Source organism: Bubalus bubalis, chromosome 20, assembly GCF_019923935.1.
Source record: "Bubalus bubalis isolate 160015118507 breed Murrah chromosome 20, NDDB_SH_1, whole genome shotgun sequence".
NCBI classification, from domain to species: domain Eukaryota; kingdom Metazoa; phylum Chordata; class Mammalia; order Artiodactyla; family Bovidae; genus Bubalus; species Bubalus bubalis.
Window position 1 is genome coordinate 47,046,914 of NC_059176.1, and position 25,335 is coordinate 47,072,248.

General features: G+C 43.4%; 1 protein-coding gene and 1 long non-coding RNA gene across 2 annotated transcripts; both read left to right on the plus strand.

Moving 5' to 3' along the window:
• Positions 1 to 6,071: 6,071 nt before the first annotated feature.
• Positions 6,072 to 18,109, plus strand: LOC123465221. The gene is made up of 2 exons (XR_006640355.1): positions 6,072 to 6,831; positions 16,210 to 18,109. It is a non-coding gene; the product is annotated as an uncharacterized LOC123465221 (long non-coding RNA).
• A 460-nt stretch (positions 18,110 to 18,569) lies between these two features.
• Positions 18,570 to 24,517, plus strand: LOC123465227. Its single transcript, XM_045163795.1, has 6 exons — positions 18,570 to 19,863; positions 20,801 to 20,914; positions 21,521 to 21,586; positions 22,734 to 22,751; positions 23,133 to 23,334; positions 23,582 to 24,517. Exons 3-6 carry the CDS (start codon positions 21,521 to 21,523, stop codon positions 23,896 to 23,898), a joined length of 603 nt encoding a protein of 200 aa, XP_045019730.1. The 5' UTR covers positions 18,570 to 19,863; positions 20,801 to 20,914; the 3' UTR covers positions 23,899 to 24,517.
• The last annotated feature ends 818 nt before the right edge of the window (positions 24,518 to 25,335 follow it).

Genomic DNA, 25,335 nt, shown 5'->3' on the forward strand with positions numbered 1-25,335 from the left:
CCATCACAGCGTGCTTGGCAAACAGACAGCACTAACCAGCACTGGTTGAAATGTAAAAAGAAGTTAGGTTAAAGCAGGAGGGATCTTGAATGCAGGCTGAAGAGTTTGGAGTCGGCTCTGTATGTTAAAAGAATAAATCGAAATGTTTCAGGATGTGGGGGTTGTGCTTTGAAGATTAATTAGTAACTTGAGCCAAACTTCTGTTGTGTTACTTATCCAATTTAAGGAGTATTAATCCCATCCTCTGATACCCTGTGCTTTTTCTTCCTGGTGTCCCTGCTCATGCTGTCCTTTATTTCTGGAATGCTGCTTTCAGGCCATGTGATTTTCACTTGTTGATTTTTTTGTCATGGAAATTGTGCTGTGATATGAGGTGGGGAGGAGAGTTGTTCAACTTACTATTTTTTAAAATTGAAGTATAGCTGATTTACAGTGTTGTGTTTCAGGTGTACAGAAAAGTGATTCATATATATTCTCTTTCCGATTCTTCTCCATTATAGGTTGTTACAAGACACTGAATGTAGTCCCCTGTACTTTAGTTCCCTATGTGTTCCCTTGTTGTTTACCTCCTTTATGTATGGTAACGTGTATGTATTAATCCCATAGTCGTAATTTATCCCCCCTCTTCCCCTTTGGTAACCATAAGTTTGTTTTACATGTCTGTGTCTATTTTTATTTTGTAAATAAAAAAATGCTTTCTATGCCTGTGTCTATTTTTGTTTTATAAATAAAAAATGTTTTGTATCATTTTTTTAGATTCCACATATAAAGGATATCATATGCTATTTGCCTTTCTCTGTCTGACTGACTTCACTTAATCTCTGGGTCTATCCATGTTGCTGCAAATGGCGTTATTTCATTCTTTTTATGGCTGAGTAATATTGCATTGCATATATGGAATATTATCTTCTTTCTCCATCGTCTGCCAACGGGCATTTACATTGCTTCTGTGTCTTGACTATTATAAACCGTGCTGCTGTGAACAGTGGGGTACAGGGATCTTTTAGAATTGGAGTTTTGTCTTTTCTGAGTATATGTCCAGGAGTGGAATTTTTGGATCATATGGTAACTCTGAGGTTTTTTAAGGAACCTCCAGACTATTCTCCATAGTGGTTACACCAAATTTACATTCCCACCAACAGCATAGGAGGGTTCCCTTTTCTCCATACCTTCTCCAGCATACTTTTTGTTGATGGCCATTCTCATCTGTGTGAGGTGATACTTCATTGTAGTTCATCCTTGTTTTATATTGTTAGTATCCCCCTGATAGCACACAAACAACAACAAAAAACACTAGAGACCAAACTCACATAGATACAGTCTTCTAAAGTAAAATATTTGCAAATTAATCCCATACTCCATTTGGAACAAGAAAGCATTTATGCAATGATTTAATATTAGAAAATCTGTTGCTACAAATCATTTATATAGTTTAGAGGTTTTAAAAAACTATATGATCACCTCAACTGATAAAATGTTTTCTGAAATAATTGAGTATCTACTTAAAACACTTTCAGCAAAATGGGAATGGATAAATAGCAAGCTGATAAAAGGCACCATAAATCTATAGTAAACATTGTGCATACTGATGAAACATTAGAGACATTGAAAAAATAGATAGCCACTTTCACTGCTAGTGTTTAACATGGTGTTAGATTTTGTAGCCAGTGCAGCAAAACAAGAAAAAGACAAGATTGGGAAAGGAAGAAGCAAAAATATTTTCAGATGATGTGATTTTCTTTCTAAAAAATGAAGGAGAATTAAATGACAAACTATTAGAACTAATTAAATGGTTCAGCAAAGTGGCTAACAATATATAAAACCTTAAAATTTTGTTATATGTCAGTAATAAAATAGAAAAAAAGAATCCATCAGAATACAGTGAACAAAAGATGTACAGTAATATGAATATTATTGAAAGACATGAAAGGCTTAATTAAATGAAGATTTTCATGTTCCAGGATTGGAAAAATTCAGTGTTTTAAAGATAAAATTTTATGACAAAAGGTTTTGATACTGTGCCTATTAAAATACTCATAGGCTGTCCAAATAACTTTATTTAGCCAAATTATATTATTTTTTGATATACTCCTATGTGCAATTTATTGATATTTTATTTAGGATATATTTCTTATTAGTGAGATTGGCATGTAGGATTTTATGGTACTATATTAATCACATGTTGGTATTTACAATTATATGAGATCCCTTAAAATAGGGAGCATTTCTCATTTTTTTATGATCTGAAATAATTGAAGTAACTTTAGAATTATCTGCTCTCTTAAGACTAAACAGAGAACTTGATTGTGAAACTATATTGTATGAAGCATTATTATATGTGAATTTTAAATAAAGTGTCTACTCTCTTCTGTGATAATTGAATTACTCATCTTTTCTACTTTTTCTGGTGTCAATTATAATTTATACTTTGCTTGGAGGTCATCCATTTCCAAAAGGTTTTTTAAATTAGTTGTCATTACGTTAGACATAGAATTCTCTTATGATTTAAAAAATCTGTTCTACACACGTGGTTGTTTCCTTTCTCGTTGCTAACCTTACATATTTTTTTCTTTCTTTTTTTCTAAATCAGGCTCACAAGGGATTTATTTTCTTGAACTCTTCAAGGAAGTGCCTTTGGAGTTTGTTTTTCTAGTATTTTTCTGTTTTAGTTTTTGTGATAGTTCTTCTTCCTACTCTTATTTGTTCTTCTTGTCTAACTTCTAAATCTGAATCTATTTTTTTTTTTAATTTATTTATTTTTGGCTATGTCAGGCCTTAGTTGCAGCACAGGCTTAGTTGCCCGGAGGCATGTGGGATCTTAGTTCCCCCACCAGGGATCAAACCCCGATCCCTTGCCTTGGAAGGAGGATTCTCTTTTTATATGTATTTATCTATTTTTGGCTGTGCTGAGTCTTCACTGCTGTTCTCGAGGTGCACCAGCTTCTCACTGCAGGGGCTTCTCTTGTTGTGGAGCACCGGCTGGAGGCCACAGGGGCTCAGTGGTTGCGCCTCCTAGGCTGTAGAGAACAGGCTCAGTAGTTGTGACACACGGGCTCAGCTGCTCTGCAGCATGTGGAGTCTTCCCAAACCAGGGACTGAATGTGTGTCTCCTGCACTGGCAGGTGGATTCTTTATACCACTGAGCCACCAGCGAAATCCCAGAAGACAGATTCTTAACCACTGAACTCACCAGGCGAGTCCCTAAACACGAATCTAAGATTCTTTATTTTTTTAAAGTGCCTTCATTCTTAGTCTTTTGTTTTTAATGAAGACATCTTAAAGGCATAAACGTGCCTCTGAATACCTCAGTTGAGGTTGCAGCCCTCTTTCCTTTCTACCCTGACACTCTAGTTGGTTTTCTCCAGTGTGATAACTTATTTATTTGACTGCACCTGGCCTTAGTTGTGGCACGCAGTATCTCTAGTTGTGGCATATGGGATCTCGATCCCTGACCAAGGATCAAACTCAGGCCCCCTGCATTGGGGTGTGAAGTCTTAGCCACTGGGCCACTAGTGAAATCTTGTGATGACCTTAATCATCTCTATTTTGATAAGCCTCAAATTAACTCTTTAGTCTTGGCAGTTTTCCCCTGAACTCTCCACTCCCACATCCAGACATTAACCTCACTTCTCCAATTGATATTTAATGGATATCTCAAGCTTCACATGTCTAAAATTGAACTCTTTATTTCTGCCACCCTCAAAACTGCTCTTCCTATAGTATTCCTCATCTTATGATACCAGCATTGACCCCGTCACTCAGGTCAGAAACGTTGAAGTCATCTTTGATGCCTTTCTTTCAAACACATTCTGCATTAAACCTATCAGCAAATGAGTTCTACTTTAAAATACATATACTGAATCTGATCACTTTTTGTCCCCAAAGTAAATACTAACCTAGTCCTAGCCTCCAACATCTTTGCCTGGATTGCTGGCTGAGCATCCTAACTGGACTCTCTCTCTCTCCCCTTGTCACTCTCTACTGCACAGAAACCAGAGTATTCCTATTGAGTCACCAGTCACTCCCCTGTGCAAAACTGCCCAATGACTTTTCATCATACTTTAAAATAAAATCCTATATCCTTACCATGGGCTGCAAGGTCCTGTGAGATCTCTGCCCCAGACTGCCCCTCCAACCCGTCTTCTACCACTGTCCCCCTTTCTCTCACCACTTCTGGCTTCCTTATTTCTCAAATATACCAACTGTATTCCTACCTCTGTGCCTTTGTACTTGGAACTGTCTCTGCCTGGAACCATCATTCCCCTAAAAGGTATGTATGACTTTCCCCCTCACTTCATTCTGGGGCAGGGTTACCAGATACAATACAGGATGCTCAGTTAAATTTGAATTTCAGATAAACAATGAATAATTATTTAGTATGTATGTCTTAAATATTTGTTATCTGAAATTCAAATCGAAATGGCTGTCCTGTATTTTTATTTGCTAAACTGCCCTTTTTTAGAGCTTTTATTACTTTAGTTCATGGAAGGGACTAACCTTTCCTGGCTCCTGCCTCAGTTTCGGCTTCCCCACTGTTATAAGGCCTTATGGGCCTTCCCCCATAAGGAGGATAGACACCCCCTCCCCACCATGTACTCCACCTGCCTCTTGTTTTTAGAAAAACTCTAGCCGCCTGGGCCTTCCCCAAGTTAAAAAAAATCAGAGAAGTGAGAAAATGCAGAAACAAAAGAAAACATTTCAGCCAGACAAAATAATAATAGCCATTAAACAAAGTCAAGGACCTTTAGTTCCTTCTCAAGGTCTGTAGATAATATTCTGAGCCAAATCCTTTGAGCTGTTTTGCAAACACTGAAAGCCCCACCAGGTGGAAGTAGTTAACTGCTGACCCGGAGCACATCGACCGCAGACCAGAAGATTGATGATGTTAACTCCCAATTAGCTCACCATCCACCAATCAGAAGAATGTCCGAACTGATCGTACACCCTGCAACCCACCTCCCGACCCTGTCTTCAAAAATGGTTCCCTGAACGCCATTAGGGAATTTGGGTCTTTTGAGCATTAGCTACCTGCACAGACTGCTTGGTTCTCTGTGATAAATGCTGCATTTTTCCTTCATCACAACCTGGTGTGATTGATAGGTTGGCTTTACTAAGCGTGCAGGCAAGCATATCCAAGTTTGGTTTGGAAAAATATACATTGTATATACACACACACAAATACATACGTATTTTTATATATTTATTTATATAAAATAGAAGCAGGCAGGATATTTATATATATATGTGTGTTTGTGTGTATGTGTGTGTGTATATATATATATATATATATATATGTATTAGAAGCAACCAGGATACAGAGGGAGAGAGAAAAAAACCTGCTTTAGATATACATATTTAAAGTCTGCTTTCAGGCTCAAATATATGTTTAGTTTTTTTTTTAGGTTTTTTTTTAATCTAGTATCTTGGACTTCCCACATGGCTCAGTGGTAAATAATCTGCCTGCCAATGCAGGAAACTTGGGTTCAATCCTTGGGTTGGAAAGATCCACTGGAGAAGGAAATGGCAAGCCATTCGGGTAGTCTTGCCCAGGAAATACCATGGATAGAGGAGCCTGGCGGGCTACAGTTCATGGGGCTGCAAAAGAGTCAGACACGACTGCACACTGAAAACAAGCAATCTTTTGGTATGTTTGAAATGGGAGGTTTCATTTCCACAAGAGTTCATTGTGCCATCTTCTCCCATAGTTGACCTCTCCACACTGCCACTCATGCCATCTGTATTTCTATGTCTAAAGTATATCCTTCAAAGTTCATTGAACTTCAGTGTGTGTCTTTTATCTCCATTTCCTGCATAACCTTGTTAAGATTTCATATACTGACTGATGACACTGAGGTCTAAATGTGCAGCCAGCCCCTTACACCATGTTTATAACTTCAAAGTTTACTTCACACAAACAGTTTAGCATATAGCTGGAAGTTTATTCTAATGAGTCACCAGGGGATTTGTGTGGAGTCATGGATTTGACTTTCCATTGGTAAAGATTATATTCCTTCTTTATATATTTCAGGTATCCTGGGAAAGGACTTTGTAGTGATGAAATAAAATCCATGTTTTATGGCCAGATGAGAGTAATTTAAATATAAAACGTTTCTTTGCCCACTTTGGCATTCTCCCTTCCCTTTAGTATTTGTTGTGCATCTACATTAACCAGACCTCCTAAGGAGAGAGTATTCCTTCTTAATCTTTAAGGGGTCACTGGCCCATAACCCACTGCTTGCTTTATTGTACATTTGGACTGTGTAAACTGTAAATGATACATCACGTGATGTATAACCCTTTGTCTCAAAAACTTACATAATTGTACTTTCTTATATAATTGAGTTTTCTGAAAAAATGTCTCTTCAGGCTGGCTGGAATAAAATTTTCCATTTCTTTCTGGGTTTGACTACTGATTTTTTTTTTTTTTCCATCGACAGTAGGTTCCTAAAACCCAGGTCCACTATCTCTTTGCTTTCCCTTTTTCCCTGCCAGAGACCACGCGGGCCTCTTCACACTCTACCTTTAGGCTGCCCAACTAGTTCTCAGTTATCAGGAGTGGATGGAGTCAGAGGCCCTACGAGGGCTTTTGCAGTGGAGGGGGAAAAGAGGTCTCTTCCTTGAAATGAGGAAGCCCTAGGGTGAGCACAAAAAGGCTTGAGTACAGGAAACAAAATTATCTCCATCCACGTTAGCTCTGGTCAGCCCTTTCAACAACAGCCAATTGGAAGACAGAGTTTCCAGGACTGGAAGCTCAAGAGCCAATCAGATCGCAGCCAGGCGGCCCTTGTCCTCTTAGGGGCTTACCTCAATTTCCTGCTGAAGAAGCTCCAGGTTAGTTCCAACGATGCTTATCTTGCTCCCTGGGCTTTTCTTTCTTCACATGCCTGTCTCCTTCTCTTTAAGCTGTAAGTTTTGAGCACCTCTGATACACCGCCCTTTCTTCCTCCGCTGAAACTCATAGAATTTCAGAGTCGTGAAAGAAACCTTAGCATCAAGGTCAAAGGTCTTGTTTTACAGATGGTCAGAAAAACAGTGTTATCTCTACTGCCTTACCTGCGTGAGCTTTGTAGAAACTCCCATCATTCGTTATCTGTAAATTTTCATCAGTTTTTGGGTCTCAGTGTAAGCTTCATGTGAGAGCAAGGGCGACATCTTGATGGGAAGAGATGATAACAGGTTTCCTGTATGACGAATAGAGGAGAAAACGCCGGGATGCTCCGTGTGTAATGGGTTTTCAATCATTTCAGGACATCTTTGTAAGGGCATCAGGGAGACAAGAGAAAGGAGACCCATTTTAACAACAGGTGCTGCCAGTACTCTGGAAGAGCATTCTTGGGTGAATCATTAAATGGTGTCCTCTGTGCCAGTGATGTTAAGTTAGGGATGTAGGATTTTGGGCAAGTGCCTGCACCTCCCGCACCTCACCTGGGCAATAATAATGGTGCAACAAACATAGGAGTATATATATCTTTTCTAATTAGCGTTTTCTTTTTCTTCAGGTAAACACCTGAAGGTGGAATTGCTAGATCATATGGTAGTTCTATTTTTAGGAACTTCCATACTGTTCTCCATAGTGCCTGCACCAGTTTATATTCCCACCAAGAGTGCATGAGGCTTCCCTTTTCTCCACATCCTCCCCAGCACTTGTATCTTGTCTTTTGGATAGCAGGCATGAAGTGGAATCTCTTTGTGGTCTTGATTTGCATTTCCCTGATGATTAGTAATGTCAAGCATCTTTTCATGTATCTGTTGGCCATCTGAATGTCGTCTTTGGAAGAATGTCTATTCAGGTCCTCTGCCCATTTTTTAAAGGTGTTATTTTTCTTTTGATGTGAGCTATATGAGTTCTTTGTAATTAACCCCCTACGAGATATACTATTTGCAAATATCTTCTCCCATTCCATTGATTTAGCACTAGCTTTAACTTTCAGGAGTTTTTGTTCTTTGTTACTCTTTCATAGCATCTGTTATTATTTTAAGTGTGCAGTTTTCTCACTCTGTGTGTGTATGTGCGTGTGTGTGCACATATGGATGCATGTTCTCTCCTGTTCCCTGAAGTAACTGTTTTACTTTATGTTGAAAGCTTCTTCAACTGTCTGGGGGAATCTTGACTGTGTATATTTAAGAATGAGGTGGATGTGAGCTCTCTGTACTGGGTAAGACTTGTCACTGGGCCAAGATGATGGGACAGGAATGGTGATATTCTGAATGGAAGGATGCAGGATATTTTCTATGGAGCCAGAGAATTTATTTAATGAATAACATTTCAGTGTTTAATGTGTATAAACATCTTGGGAAGTTCTACATGTTGTTCCTCCTGTCACACCCTCACTCTTGAAGTAGGTACTTGACTGTAAGGCATGCTGGTAGGAGGGAGAGACCACTATTTTCATATGTGGATTCTTGACCCTGTATCACCCTTCTGGACTCAGTGGTTCCTGATACTTCCTAGTCCTGCATCCTTCCAGTGTTCTGTAGGGTGAATTGACTTCTTCCTTGGCTATGTCTCTCACCCTCTACAGTTCCTTCTGCTTTTCCTTACCAAGTATCTCCTGCATCAACTTTCTATGTCCCATAATTTTTAATTTCTCACTGATGGTTCTTATCCCATTCTTCTGTTTAGATCTGTATGGCTGTTTTTATTTCTTAAGTGTTATTTTAACAAGATCTTAAGAGAGTGAGATGATAAATCAATGTTTTCAGTCTCCCAAATATAACCAGACAATTCTATATCACTGCTTTATAATTCTTACCATTAAAAACAACTAAAAGGCCATCATGAATTAACTGGTTTATTCATGCAAGAAATACTAGGATTCATTAAAAATGATGTGACTGCATTTTGGCATCAATAACTAGGCAAGATGAGTATGGGAAAAAGGCAAATTACAAAGCACTGAGTTATAGAAATATAGATAACATACATGTGACTAAGGGGAGAGGGGAGCCCAGTTATAACAATGGTTAAATCTGAGAGGTAATAGCCAAAGTTATTTGTTTTTTTTAATTTCTTTAGACATCTCTGTATCTTCTGAACTTTAGAACAGTTCAGTTCAGTTCAGTTGCTCAGTCATGTCCGACTCTTTGGGACCCCATGGACTGCAGCACACCAGGCCTCCCTATCCATCACCAACTCCCAGAGCTTGCTCAAACTCATGTCCATCGAGTCGGTGATGCCATCCAACCATCTCATCCTCTGTTGTCCCCTTCTCCTCATGCCTTCAATCTTTCCCAGCATCAAGGTCTTTTCTAGTGAGTCAGTTCTTTGAATCAGGTGGCCAGAGTATTGGAGCTTCAGCTTCAGCATCTGTCCTTCCAATGAATATTCAGGACTGATTTCCTTTAGGATTGACTGGTTTGATCTCCTTGCAGTGCAAGGGACTCTCAAGAGTCTTCTCCAGCACCACAGTTTAAAAGCATCTATTCTTTGGCGCTCAGCCTTCTTTATGGGCCAACTCTCACATCCATACCTGACCACTGGAAAAACCATAGCATGTTTTTAATAACCAGAATATATGTAAGTCTAGTTTTGAAATAATGACTATCTGGGTACATACAGTCCTGTGTACATCTTGACTTCCTTAAGCTAGGTACCCATATTTAAGTTATTTGTTCAGGAGAACACATTCCTTGAAGTTTTTAATCCATCTTTTCAAATTTCCTTTGCAGAGAGGATGCAAGTACATATTTGCAGCAGTATTTGACAATAAACTTTCCCAGACCCATACCAGAGCCAAGGAATGATGGGTCCTTGGTACAAACTGGTATTTGTACACTTTCCAGAATTTTCCTTTGCTTTTAGCTCTTTTTATGTCAACTTTTTTTTTTTTTTTGGTCTGTCTGATCTATTTTCTTTTTAAAAATAATTTTGTTTATTTATTTATTTTTGGCTGTGCTGGGTCTTCATCATGCGCAGGATTTTTCTCTAGTTGCCGCGAGCAGGGGCTACTCTTTAGTTGCGGCGTGCGGGGTTCCCATTGCCTTGGTTTCTCATGTTGCGGAGCGTGGGTTCTAGGCGTGGGGGCTTGATAGTTGCGGTTCCCGGGCTCTAGCACAGGCTCAGTAGTTGTGCCGCACGGGCTTGGTTGCTCCACAACATGTGGAATCTTCCCAGACCAGGGATCAAGCCCATGTCTCTTGTATTGGCAGGCGAATTCTTTGCCACTGAGCCACCATGGAAGCCCTGGTCTACTTTCTTATGAGTAGTTATCAAAAGGACCACTTTAATATTTGGAGCCCTTCTCTACTGAGTCTGTAAAAATGTGACAACTAAAAGAAATTCCTGAACTCAGTTCATTAGATTTCAAAATGTTTTCCCCCTGGTTGAGGCAGTATAGAGAGGGAACTAGGAATTTGGGACGTGAAGTCAGATTGCCTGAGCTCTAATTATAGCTCTACAACAACTTAACCATCTGTTAAGGTGATCAATAAACTAAACTCATTCCCTCGTCTGTATAATAAGGAGTGTGAAAGTATCCATACAAGCATGTGACACAGTGCTGGTACATAACAGACTCTTGTTGTGTTCTTTAGTTTTGCTAAGTCGTGTCTGACTCTGCAACTCCATGGACTGTAGCCTGCCAGGCTCCTCTGTCAATGGGATTCTCCAGGCAAGAATACTGGAGTGGGTTGCCATTTCCTTCTCCAGGGGATCTTCTCAACCCAGGGATCGAACCAGTGTCTCCTGCATTGGCAGGCAGATTCTTTACCACTGAACCACAAGGGAAGCTCTTAAGTTATGTTTAGTTTTGTTTTCATTGTGACTGTTACAATGCCATGGCCTGAATTGTATTCGCCAAATTTATATATGAAGCCATAATCCCCCAATGTGATAGTATTTGGAGGTGGGACCATTGGGAAATAATAAAGTTTAAATGAGATCTTGAAAGTGGGACCCTTGTGGTGGGATTAGTGCCCTTATAAGAAGAGAAACCAAAGATTTCTCCCCCTACCCTGTTAGTGTGAGGAAATAGCAATGACAAGAAGACAGTCATCTAAAAGCCAGGACAAGAGCCCTCAGCAGGCCTCCACGGTGCTGATACCCTGATCTCAGACTTCTCACCATAAGTACTGAAAGAAAAACTCTCAAGCCAGAATTCTTTACCAATTCTATACCTTCTTTCAAAAAAAAAAAAAAAAGTGAAATACAGACGTTTTTAGACCTATTAAAGCTAAAAGAATTCATCAGCAGCAGACCCTCCCTGCAAGAAATATTAAAGGAAGCCATTCAGGCAGAGGGAAAATAGCACCAGATGGAAACCTTCATCTACTCAAAGAAATGAAGCACCTCGGCAATGATAACTACATGGATGGGTATATGTTTTCTCAAGCAGAACGACCTGTTCTTAGGAAGAGCTAGTCTGTCCTTATGACACCACAGAACTGAAACAGACTTAAGATACTGTTTTTCCAATTTCTTCCTGGGATTAGACATGGATTGTTTCCTCCTGTAGTACAACTTCCTGACTGAGAGAAGACGTTTGGAAAGTCATCTCTGTGACTTTAGCCAACAGCTTGTTGGTGATTATCCATTCCTTCACTAACTTGGAGTGTACAAAGCAGTAGGAGGCAAATTGTTTTCTTAATTTGCCTTCAGTGTTTCACCTCATTTGTTTCTGTGGTTATGAAATGAACAAATTCTCTCTTCACTCTGAGATACAAAATTTAGAACACTAGTTCACCAAAAGTTTTAAAAATAAAGGTGAACTTGTGATTTGTGGATTATATAAGTATCAGGATTAAAAGCAAAATTTTCTGCTTAAACTACCACTTAGAAGCAAATAAATTGTATACATGTACTATGAGTTCCTTTATTGATCCCATGATTGTCTTTTTCGAGATTTTCACAGGGTTCTCCATTTCAGCCTCACATATAGCTTTACTGCTTACTTTCCAAACTTCAGTGTGATCACTTCTCATCTATATGTGTCTTCATTGTATGTTTGAAACATTGAATGTTTCATTTAGGATTACGTGCAGATAAAAACTCATTATCTTTTGAGGAGATCACATTATGACAATGATCCATGATAAAACAGTATTTTAGAGGAAAGATGGTTCTCTTTTGTTACAGCCTGTTTATTGGTTGGGCAACCAACCATTTAGCATTCCACTGGAGGCAGGAGCCAGCCGTGGGGCAGGGAGAGTGACATAATCCAGAGCAAGGGATAGATAGGTGCTCTCTGCTTTTCCTAGGCTGTGGGAGGGGTCAATTGGTGAAACACCACCGTCTTATCCAGATGCTATGAGAGAAGCCCCACCTGGCCACTGGGAAAGTTAGGAATGATTATGAAAGACAAAAACCACATTGGTGGTGATCTTCCTGATTTGAAGATCTCTAAATGTATTCTCACGGGATGACCTTGAATAAAGATGAGAGAAGGAGCTTTGTGTGTACTAAAACAGAAGTGAAACCTCATAAAGATGTATGTTCTGTTCTCTCAGTAGCCTGTCAGCCAAGCAAACCAGTTCCTCTTTTACTCGTGGGGTGAACTGTCAGAACATCGGGGGTCTGGTCTTGATTGTGCCTTTTGAACCTTGAAAAAGACCCCTTAAAATCGTTCTCTCTAAAATGCTTACCTGTCCTTGCATTGACAGCATCAAGTCATTAATGATACAGCATTTTGAAAGAGTATAAAGTGAACATGAGTAAAGAAGTAGAGTGGAAGAAACCTTAAATTTCAACTTGTTTCATTTAGGAAGGGAGATTTAATTAGGACAACCCAGTTAAGAGGATTCAATCTGTCTTTTATGTCCCCATCTTTTTATTCTGACTGCCACTGCCTCAGTTCACAGTCATCTCTTAATTATTCTTTTGTTCTCACCCAGCCACCCCAAAAACCTACTTCTCCATTATCCTTCAAACTGGCCACTAGTTATTTTCTAAAACTTATCTCCACTCAGATTCTCTCCACGATATTTAAGGTCTCTTGCAATGTACTTTTCAGGGTTGTTTTAAACGTTAACTTTGTAATGTCTCACACATAGAATTCAGTGTATCTGGTGTAGTGAAATAATAACAACAACAACAGTAGCTGTAGGCTAAAAATTCATTTAAATTCATCTCCTAGACTGAGGACCATCAGTTTCAGTATCTAAAAGAGAATACCTGCAGAAAAATCATTCTCATAAATCCAGAGAAATCACGCTCTTGAAGGCAGCCTAGTGGATGGGGCAGAAGTCAAGACACATGTTTGTTTCCCTCCTCTGTCTCCATGAAGTATGGATACAGTCCCAGACTGCAACATCCAAGAGAGGTGGGACCCCATGTTTTATTTGTTTTGCCTTCTACTTTTTCTTCGCCTACTGTGTTAGTGAGTGGTTCCCTGATGTCTCAGCAGATAAAGAATCCCCCTGCAATGCATGAGCCACAAGTAGCATCCCTGGGTTGGGAGGATCCCCTGGAGGAGGGCATGGCAACCCACTCCAGGATTCTTGCCTGGAGAATCCCATGGACAGAGGAGCCTGGCAGACTATGGTCCATGGGGTTGCAGAAGAGTCAGACATGACTGAGCACACACACACACACACACACACACACACACACACTGTACTAGTGAAGGAAAAGCAGACCATCTCACCTCAAAATATGCCACTTTGGTATAGTGATGATGTTGAATTAAAGGCGAGAGGAAATAGCAGGTATAAGAACACTCTGACTCTCCTTTTCTTTCTGAAAGCTGGAGCTAAAAGTCCCACATGAGAAGTACTTTCCCTGTACCAGGAGGAAGGAAGACATTCTCACCACCAGAGGTGGGGAATCTGGGGCGGAGAAATCTATACAGGCAAACTTTGTTAAACCAACCCTTATCTTCTTAGTTACTTCTTGAATAGGAAGAATTCACTTTTTCCCTGTGTGAGTCTCCTTAACTCTCACACTAGTACCACATTCACAAAACTTCTGACATCAGATTGTGTGGAGTTTTGCCCACACCAAGCAATTTTGTGAAACCAGCTGCATGTCCTACAATTTGACTCAGTTTTGACACTGTCTAACTGGAGACAGCATCAGATCCCACAGATTAAGGGCTCAGCCCCACAAGACTGCCCCCCATGTCAGCGGTCAACCTCAAGTACTAGGTCCCCAGGTTTCCTACAATTTCTGTCTGACTTGCCTATAAATTGGAGCTTCCCATGTCCTCCCCTGACTCCACCTTGGATTCAATTAATTTTTATAATGGTTCATAAAACTCAGGAAAACAGTTTACTTACTGTTGTGAAAAATTAATAAACAGAAACCTCAACTAAGTAGAGTTGGGAAACCAGAAGGGGGAGCTCTCATGTCCTGTAACGGTTGTTCAGTTGCTAAGTTGTGTCCGACTCTTTGCAACCCCATGGACGGCAGCACACCCGACTGGTCCTGTAATGGTATCTAAGCCTAATAGAAAGAAATCAGGCTCTTCCTTCCTGGAAAGCACTCAGCCAATGAAAAACCCTGGACTCTGCTTGCTCTAGCCCTCTGAACTTCCTTTTCTTCACAATAAAAGCATTCTCCTTCCCTTGCCTGATGGGGACGTGCATGTGGCTCTACCAGGGTTGCAGACCTTGGATTGCCGTTCTCTGCTGATCCCAGATAAACTCATCTTTGCCTGAGAAATACCTGGCAGTCTGTTTGTTTCAAGTCATCACCATGTATCACTTTGTTAGGAAAGGATATGATGAAGGATACAGGTGAACATCCAAATGAAAGAGATGCAGGGCAAGGTATATGGGAAAGGGCTGGGAGCTTCCTTGCTCTTTCTGGGCACCATTATCTCAATACCTCCATGTGTTCACCAACCTATAAGTTCTGTGAACTCGATACTTTTGGAATTTTTAGGGAGGCTGCATCATGGGTCAGTAAGTATGATGTATCATTAACTCCATTGCTAGTCCCCCTCCCCTCCCTGAAGAATAGGAGGTGAGGCTGAAAATTTCAAGCTTTTCCTTTAGGGCCCTCCCCCATCTATCCAGCATGGGATGGCTAAACCTCATGCGAAAAGCCACAGAACTTCTTGGCTTAAGACATCAGTGGATAAATTTCAGAATGGAGCAGCTGGAAATTGAGGGTGGAGTATCCCAGAAAGAAGGTATCTACAGAGAGGGGAATCCCCTAAATCTGCATATAAAGTCCCTACAAGTCCTTGGATAACTCTTTACTGCAACCCACTAGGTGAGATTCCAAGGAGCCCAGTGGAAAGCAACAGCTGAAGGGGAGATATTTCAGCTTCTGTCAACTGCAAGGGAGATGAAATATGTAGTTTGATTTCAACAAACTTAAAGGGGCTTGGTGAATCCCTTTGGACTGCCCACTGAAATCGCATAGGGGCTATTCCTTACTAGACTATGGGCTGGGACTAAGGAATACACCCTAATAAAAATGGTGAAACTTAGACTCACCATAATAGAGGGTTGAACCAGAACTCCACAAGCTTGAAATCAAGTCCAAGCTATTAATTTGACAGCTTGCTAATATAAAAATCAGTATTCTTCAGGGGAAGATAAAAGAGTACAGAATCTGTACAATGTATCATCTCCAGTGTCCATTATACACATTTTTTAAATCCCAGACATGCAAAAAAAAAAAAAAACCCAAGGAAAACATAACTCAACATCATTAGAAAAACTAGACAATGACAGTGTATGCCCACACCACCCAAATGTGGGGGGCGGAAAAACCTTTAAGCATTTATTTTAAATATCCACAAAAAACTTTAAGCAAAAGATAGTAATAATGAACAGATAGATAATCTTAGAGAAAGGAAAATTATATTTAAAATAAAATTCTAAAACTGAAAATAAAACAATTAAATGAGTGAGCTTATTAACAGCAAGTCAAGATTGTCAGAAGAGTCAGTGAAATTAAAGAAATACAAAGAGACATCTCAGTCAAAAGATTGAGAATAAAGATTGAAAAAAAATGACATATCAAACAGCATTAAGGTGATGATATTAATTGGAGTTAAAAATGAGAGGAGAGGGAAAACAAGGCAGAAAAATGTCAAGAACTAATGGCAAAAAATCCCTGAATTTGGTAAAGACAAATATGTATGTATTCAAAAATCTCAAGGCAACACAATGAGTTATATATAAAGACAACCATTCCTAGATACAGTCGCAGTCACACTCCTAGAAATGAGTATGAAATCTGAATAGCAAAGATAAACAGTACATGCCATGCTTTAGTTATCTTTAATAACTTAATGATAGTTGTCTTTGACTTCTCACCAGAAACTATCAAGGTCAGATGACAGTGGCAGTGAATCTTCAAACTGCTGAAAGCAAAGATTCTACAGATTCTACATCCAACAGTGTGGACGACGGTGAAACACAGAATCTACATCCAACAGCGTGGACGACAGTGAAACACAGAATCTACATCCAACAGCGTGGACGACGGTGAAACACAGATTCTACATCCAACAGCGTGGACGACGGTGAAACACAGAATCTACATCCAACAGCGTGGACGACGGTGAAACACAGAATCTACATCCAACAGCGTGGACGACGGTGAAACACAGAATCTACATCCAACAGCGTGGACGACGGTGAAACACAGATTCTACATCCAACAGCGTGGACGACGGTGAAACACAGAATCCACATCCAACAGCGTGGACGACGGTGAAACACAGAATCCACATCCAACAGCGTGGACGACGGTGAAACACAGAATCCACATCCAACAGCGTGGACGACGGTGAAACACAGATTCTACATCCAACAGCGTGGACGACGGTGAAACACAGAATCCACATCCAACAGCGTGGACGACGGTGAAACACAGATTCCACATCCAACAGCGTGGACGACGGTGAAACACAGATTCCACATCCAACAGCGTGGACGACGGTGAAACACAGATTCCACATCCAACAGCGTGGACGACGGTGAAACACAGAATCCACATCCAACAGCGTGGACGACGGTGAAACACAGATTCCACATCCAACAGCGTGGACGACGGTGAAACACAGAATCCACATCCAACAGCGTGGACGACGGTGAAACACAGATTCCACATCCAACAGCGTGGACGACGGTGAAACACAGATTCCACATCCAACAGCGTGGACGACGGTGAAACACAGAATCTACATCCAACAGCGTGGACGACGGTGAAACACAGATTCTACATCCAACAGCGTGGACGACGGTGAAACACAGATTCTACATCCAACAGCGTGGACGACGGTGAAATACAGATTCTACATCCAACAGTGTGGACGATGGTGAAACACAGATTCTACATCCAACAGTGTGGACGACGGTGAAACACAGAATCTACATCCAATAGTGTGGACGACGGTGAAATACAGATTCTACATCCAATAGTGTGGACAACGGTGAAATACAGTTACTCTCAGATAAAAGAATGCATCTAATCCAATAGTGTGAACGACGGTGAAACACAGAATCTACATCCAATAGTGTGGACAACGGTGAAATACAGTTACTCTCAGATAAAAGAATGCATCTAATCCAAGAGTGTGAACGACGGTGAAATACAGAATCTACATCCAATAGTGTGGACAACGGTGAAATACAGTTACTCTCAGATAAAAGAATGCATCTAATCCAATAGTGTGAACGACGGTGAAATACAGAATCTACATCCAATAGTGTGAACGACGGTGAAATACAGTTACTCTCAGATAAAAGAATGCATCTAAGAGAGTTCATCACCAGAAGATGTGCACCACAAGAAATGCTGAAGGAAATTCTTCAGGCCAAAGGGAAATGATACCAGGGAAAATCTTAGACTTTCAAGAATGAATGAAGAGGATCAGAAATGGTGAATATCTGGGTAAATATGAAAGACTTTTCTTCCTGCTTTCTTTAAAATACAGGACAGTTTAAAGCAAAAGTTTTGGCATTAGCTTGTGGAGTTTATAATGTGTGTAGATATGATGCATATAACAAATAGAGGATTGTAGTAAATGGACCTTTTTGGTTACAAGGTTTCTACATTTTATATAAAATCATACAATATCATCACTAAGTAGACTGTGGAAATTTAAATAGTTACACTGTAATACTGGAGAAACTACTAAAATATTAATATATAGAGAGAGGTACAGCTGTCAATACATAAAATTAAATTCTTTAAAAAAAAAGTTGAATATTCCCAAAGAAGTCAGGAAAGGGAGAAGAAAGGAACAAATATCAGAAGGGAAAAAAAACAAATACTATATCAAAATCCAACCATATCAATTATTACATTAAATATCTATGGACTAAATGGTTTGATTTTAAAGGCAGAGATTGCCAAAATAAATAAAAAAGCAAGACTTAACTATGTTCTGTCTAGGAGAGATGCACCTTAAAAAAGATACAGATCAAAAGTGAATGATAAAAGATAAAACTGCAAATAGTGAGCATAACATCATAGAAAGTGCAAGTGGTTCAGTGGTGTCTGACTCTCTGCTGTATAGTCCATGGAATTCTCCAGGCCAGAATACTGGAGTGGTAGCCTTTTCCTTCTCCAAGGGATCTTCCCAACCCAGGGATCAAACCCAGGTCTCCTGCATTGCAGGCAGATTCTTTACCAGCTGAGCCACCAGGGAAGTCTGAGAATACTGGAGTGAGTAGCCTATCCCTTCTCCAGCGGATCTTCCCCACCCAGGAATTGAACTGGGGTCTCCTGCATTGCTGGCGGATTCTTTACCAACTGAGCTACTAGGGAAGCCCCATCAGATAAAATAGACCTCAGAGCAAAATTTATTAGCAGAGAAAGGAGCGACATGCATAACTGATCATGTGTGTTAGTTCTTCAGTCGTGTCTGACTCTTTGAGACCCCATAGACTGTAGCCTGCCAGGCTCCTCTGTCCATGGGATTCTCCAGGTAAGAATACTGGAGTAGGTTGCCATTTCCACCTTCAGGGGATCTTCCTGACTCAGGGATCAAACCTGGGTCTCCCACATTGCAGGCAGACTCTTTAGAGTCTGAGCCACGAGAGAAGCCCATGAATAACCATGAGGGGTCAATTCATCAGAAAGACATAAGGATAATCAAATATCAAATATCTAATAATAGAATTTTAACATCCACTAGGCAAAATTTGACAGAATTGAAGGGAGAAATGGACAGTTCACAATCATAGTTGAAAGTTTTATTCAGTTCAGTTCAGTTCAGTTGCTCAGTCATGTCCAACTCTTTGCGACCCCGTGAATCGCAGCACGCCAGGCCTCCCTGTCCATCACCAACTTCCGGAGTTCACCCAAACTCATGTGCATCGAGTCGGTGATGCCATCCAGCCATCTCATCCTCTGTTTTATTATCCCTCTATTAATTAATTGAAAATCTACACAAGAAGTCAGTAAAGACACAGACTAACTGAGCAACATTGTCAATCACCTTGACCTAACTAATATTTACAGAATACTATACCCTAAATGTACAATGAACATTTTCAAGTGCACATAGTATATTCACCAATATAGACCATATGTTAGTCAATAAAACCAAATATCAACAAATTAAAAGGAACTGAAATCTGTATGGAGTTTGTTCTCGGGCATTTGGGTACCCTGGAGGCCAGTAAGGGAAGAAGGGTAGGTCCAGAGAGCAGGTACAAATGGCAGTGCCAGCGGAAGCGGGTGCGGGTGGGGGCTGAACAGGAGCGGGGAAGAAAGGTGGGTGGGGGCACCAGTTACCCACTCCAGGCTCCAGCCTTTCAGTTTCTGGCTGCTGCCTGTTCCCAGAGCTGCCAGGAGTGGGGAGGGCTGCCATTAGATTGGCGCAGATGGTGATGCTCAGAACGGGGCCCCAGGGCTTCCTGCTTGGCTCCTTTATCTGTCTCAGGGGCGGACAACTAGCCTTCCCTGCTCTGGCCACAAAAGGAGAGCACCTAGCAAGGAACAGAGGTGACTGCTGCAAGGTGAGCTGCTCGAGCTGGGGGCTAGGATTCCGGTGGGATCACTGGGCCAAGAGGGAGGGGATGACCAAAGGCTTTTAAGGGAAGGAAGGGGCAGCCCCAGGGTGTGCTGGGGGCTTAAGGAAGGGCCTGCTCTGCCCCATTGGGGAGCCTCTGGCTGGAGATGACTGGCTGAGAGCAGTGACCCCAGAAACTTGTTTCCCACAGAGGGACCTTTGTCCAGGGCTAGACCAAAGTGGGACAGGAGGGTCTAGAAATTCAGGCCAGACCACAGACACACTTCCAAGGGCTACCACAAGCCCTGTGCCCAGTGGTAGCACCCCACCAAGTTGAGGTCCTTCAGGGATCTCTGGGGGGAGGGCAGGGCCCAGGGCCCCAAGCTACCTGTCAGCCCCACACCCAGTTGCAGGGCCACTCTCACAACTGGTCCTCTGAAATTCTCCATCAGGGTGAGGGGAGAAAGAGCCCAGGTCCCCAGCGAGAAGCCCCAGTGTGGTGGGCAGCATTGCCAGGTCAGGTGCCCAGAGAGCGGGACAGTCTCTCCCCGGAGCGCTTGCTCTTTACTCCTTTTCTTACAAAGAAAATGGCAGCTTGGCTCAATGAAAGCCGAGGGGGAGGTCAGGAAGAACAGAGGGGGTCAGTAATTCCTGGTGGAGGGGTCTGGGGAAGGGGGTGCTTGTGTGCCAGCAGCGTGAGAGAGGCAGTCCTGTACAGGGGTTAAGGTCTTGGGCAATGGAACCAGACCCACCTGGGCTTGAATCCTCATTCCTCCACTTAACTAGTTTGGAACCTTGGCAACCTCTCCAAGCCTGTTTCCCTTTCTGTTAAATTAGAAAGATAACAACAGTACCCATTTCATGACATTACTGTTAGGGCTAAATGGGGTTTTAGCACAGAAACTTCATCACAAAGTTTCTGACAATAAACGTTATCATTACAGATGAAGCCCCATGCGTGGACCTAGATCCCCTACCTGAAGGGGCAGCTCCTCATCTGGAACCTGACTCAAGTCCAGGGGCCCAGCTGGTGGTGGCCAAAGTGCCTCCTCACCCAGGTTACCACTTGGGAACTTTTCAGAGGAGGAGGCAGGGGTAGGGCCCTGCTCCCCAGAGCCTTTCCAACTGGGCGACTTCCTGACGCTCTGGGGCAGGGGTCACAGGGAGGCAGCCAGACTCTGAGGGCCCATTGTTTTTCTCCACTGAGCTGAGAAAGACGCTTTCTCCCCACCCCTCCTCCCTTGATGCCCAACTCTGCATGCTCAGACGAAGACTGAAGATAAACAAACCCTGCCCAACTCGCCTTGTCTTGCTCACAAAGAGCTCTCAGTGCCTCACAATAGTCCTGTGATGCCCAGTCTTCCAGGCTTATTATCCCTAGTTCACAGATGAGGAAGTTGAGGCCCAGAGGGAGGAAGTGGCTTATCTGATGCCCCATACAGAGAAGGGGCACTGCCCAGACTCAGTCTCCCAGTCCTGTATCCAGTACTGCAGCAGACTCACGGGCACAGCAAATGCACAGCCATGCATCAACACACACACAGCCCCTCATGCAAAGGGCACAACCTGAGTGGGGAGAGGTGAGAGGCGCGGTGGTTTGGACCCTGACTCCTCAGGAACCAGGGGGTGACAGCTGTTTTTTGTTTTTTTTTCCCCCTCCCTAGATGAGCTTCATATCCCAGGTGACTGGAGCAGAGGTCCTCAGCTTGTCTGTCTTACCTTTTCTCCAGGTCAGATTTCTGCTGCCCTAGCAGGGGCCAGGACAGTCCACTCTTGCCCACAGCTATGATCTCTGCTTGGCCTGATGGGTATGGGGAGAGTGGGAAGCAAGAGAGGCTGCTGGTGGATTGCAGGAGAGTGTGACCAAAGAGTTGTTCACATGACTGGGTCCTCCCTGTGGTCTCCTGAGGTCAAGAAAGCTGGGAGAGAGGACCCCAAGGTCACCAGTCGTCCCAAGTTTTCCTGGGTTCCTGGGATGCCGGGTTTTCAATTTTAGAGCCTGGAAAGTCCCACACAAACTGCGATGAGTTGGTCCCCTGAGTCTTTCACAGCTCCCAGTTCAGGAAAATGAGATTCGCTCTGTAATACATAGAGGAGACGGAGACTATGGAGTGGGGCCAGGGGCGAAGGGGAAGGTCAGGGATGGGGGAGGCCGGCCCCACTTTCACCTCCTTTTCCAAGCTCTCTCTGAGACCAAAGCCTAGGCTCAATTTCAGCAGGCTATCCTCCCGAGTCCCCAAAGCCCTTTGTTCCTGGTAAAGATAGGAGAAACCTGCTCTAAATGTACTGCTCCCTTCCATATAGAGAAAAAGAAGGTACCAGGTGACTGATGTTTAGGTCGAAGGGCACAAGAAGGGGACCTACGTTAAGCTGTGTGCACTCCAGCAACATATATCGTGTGAACCTGGTTTTTTTTAATTGGAATATAATTGCTTTACAATGTGTTAGTTTCTGCTGTACAATGAAGTGAATCAGCTACAAATATACATATATCCCTCCCTCTTGAGCTTCACTGCCCCCCACCCCCTCCCCATCCCACCCTTATGAGTCATCACAGAGCACCGAGCTGATCTTCCTGTTTTATAGCAGGTTCCCACTAGCTTTCTGTTTTACACCTGATAGTGTAGCCAGGATGTGGAAACCACCTAAATGTCCAACAGATGAATGTGAACCTGTGTTTTGTCTTTTTTTTTTCCTTTTAATCCTGAAAATGCAGATACTGTGCCCATCTTGTGGGACTATATTAAGCATCAAATGAGCAGCTGCTTAGTAGATGTTGGTGGCTGAGGCTGTGGAGGGGTCTTTCTCTCCCAGACTTGGGAGGAGATGCCTGTCTTGGGTCCAGACTCACCCAGGTTTCTGTTTCTGTTTCTTTAGGACTTCAGCTCATCTCAGGTAGGCATGCTCCCTGTGTTGCCTTCAGGGAATGGAAATATAGATGAGTGGGAAAGGGGATCCTGATGAGGGGGTGGGAGTTGGTGGGGGGAATGGCAAGGCTGGAATTTGAGATGAGACGAAACAGTTCAGGAGGTCTCAATGGCTGGAAACTGAAGGATGGTTCAGGGCAGAACTTACCCATGATGCCCAGGCCTCTGAAGTTCCTCAGCACAGGGAGGCAGGTGTGGTGTAGGGAAGACATTCAGCTGGGGCTTAGCCCCAGACCAGGTCTCCCTGAGCCTTGGGTGGCCCACCTGACACAATGAACCATAGAAGGAACTGACTTCTCTTTCATCCCGGCCTGCAGTCATCTGTGGTCTGGTCCATGTTTCCTCCCAGGCTGTGACAGGGGCAGTCAGCACCATTAAGTTCTTCTTCTCTGAGGCTTTCCTGGGTCAGCACTTCGAGGCTGTGGAGTTAGAGGACAATGAACCTGAGCCGGGAGACCTCTTCCTATTCAGGCTGATGTCCCCAGCTGGACGCTGGTGTGGGGCCCACATTGGTGTGTACTGTGGCCACGGAGAGATCATCCACTTTGAGGGTGAGAGGACAGGCCCTGGACTTGGAATAGAGGCTGCCCATCAAGCCCGCTCCACCAGTGGGTAGGCCTCATAGGGACGAAGACTGCCACCCCCAGCTCATGGTGAAGGTCTCCGACGGAAGTCGCTTGGGCACCCAGGGCATGGGGGCCACGGGATCCTGGGAGATGGGGGTGTGGGTGGAAGCTTGGGGCTGGAGTCACAGGACCGAACCCAGCTCTGATCGCACTTGACCCGTGATCCTTGCAGGCAAGAACCCTCGTGGCCAGGGGCCGCACCAGTTTCTTGGCTCCTGCAAAGGCGTTGTATCCAAACAAGGGCAGCGCCCAATGCTGCACTCCTGCTTGCTTTGGCGGGTGCTGCATAAACGCGGTGGCATTGACTGCGTAGCGCTGGAGCGCCAAGTGCACGAAGCCATGGACACTGACCCGCCTCCCTATCACCCTATCTGCAGCAACTGCGTGCATTTTGCTCTGCAACTGCTGGGTCCAGGGCTCAACCTGGACCCTGTACAAGTAGTCCAGAGTCCCATGACTTCGGTGAGCACGGCCCAGCTACCCACATAGGACCCCACATCACCTCTAGAACCAATTAACAACTGTAGCTAAACTATGAGCTTCTGGACAGTTTGGGGCCTCTCTTCCGACCCAGGCCATGTTACTCAAATTGGAGATCCACTTTACTTTGGCATAACCGAAGCCCCCAGAAGCAAACTAGGCCTGCTCATTCATCAAGGTTCTACTCCTCAGAAATTCTTTTGGGCCCACTCCAGAAAGATCCACTCTCACAGATACCAGGCACATCTATTTACTTCAGCCTCCTTCAGCCAGGTTCTGTGGTGGTCCTGGTCAACCCCCATTCCCATTCTTCAGCCAGGTGCTGCAGTGGTCCTGATTAACTCTCATTCCCATTCTCCAATGGAACCTAGCTAAGCAGTCAAGCCCTACCTTTCCCGGCCCCTCCATTTCCACCGAGACCCTCCAATTCTGGTTCTGGAGACACCGGTAGCCTATAGATCAAGACTCAGTCCTATGGCCCCTTCCACATTCCTAATCCAAGCCTCACCTCCTGAAAAGTGAAAGTGTTAATTTCTCAGTCCTGTCAGACTCTTTGTGACCCCATGGACTGTAGCCCACCAGGCTCCTCTGTCCATGGGAGTCTCCAGGCAAGAATACTGGAGTGGGTTGCCATTCCCTTCTCCAGGGGATCTTCCTGACCCAAGGATCGAAGCCAGGTCTCTGCATTGTAGGCAGATTCTTTACTGTCTGAGCCACCAGGGAAGCCCAGGCAAAAGACTAACCCCCCCACCCTCACCACACTCACTCAACCTGATGCTCCAACTCAACTGGAACCCACCCCCTTCCCCCATCCCCATCACCACTTTCTCTCTAGATCCAGGCTGCCTTCCCTGGGGGGACCTTGGACCTTGAGGGAGGAGCTGGAGGCCTCATAGGATCCAAAAGTCCTGGCAGTCACACCATACCCTAACCCAACCTCCTCCCTTCCCCTTCTTTCCTAGGTTTCCATGGATGTGGACTTGACCGTGGACTAGCTGTGACCTCAGGCACTCCTAGTGGGCAAGGGGCTTCAGAAATGATCATTAAACTATTTTCCGAAGCCAAATTCGAGGTTCACCATTCCCTCTCTTCAGTCCCCATCTCTCTACATCTGCATCCTCGGCGCTCTTGGGCCAACCTTCCTTAAATTCCATCATCTCTAGGAAGCCGTCGTGCACAACTTTCTTCTACTCGCCCCTCACCCAAGACCCAGCCTTTCTTTCCACAGAGTGGGTGAGAATCCGCGTAGTATCTGGGATGAGTGAAGCTCCTAGAGACCGTCCTACCGAGACCGGGTGGTCAGGGATGAGTAATGGCGTTCTGCATCTCCAGACGGCTGTCCCAACATCAGTCCAGCAATTCCACCCCACCCCCGCACCCGACCTCCCCACCCCAGACCAGGAGGTGCATGATTACTTTCAAGGGTTGGCACCTTCCGTACTGGGG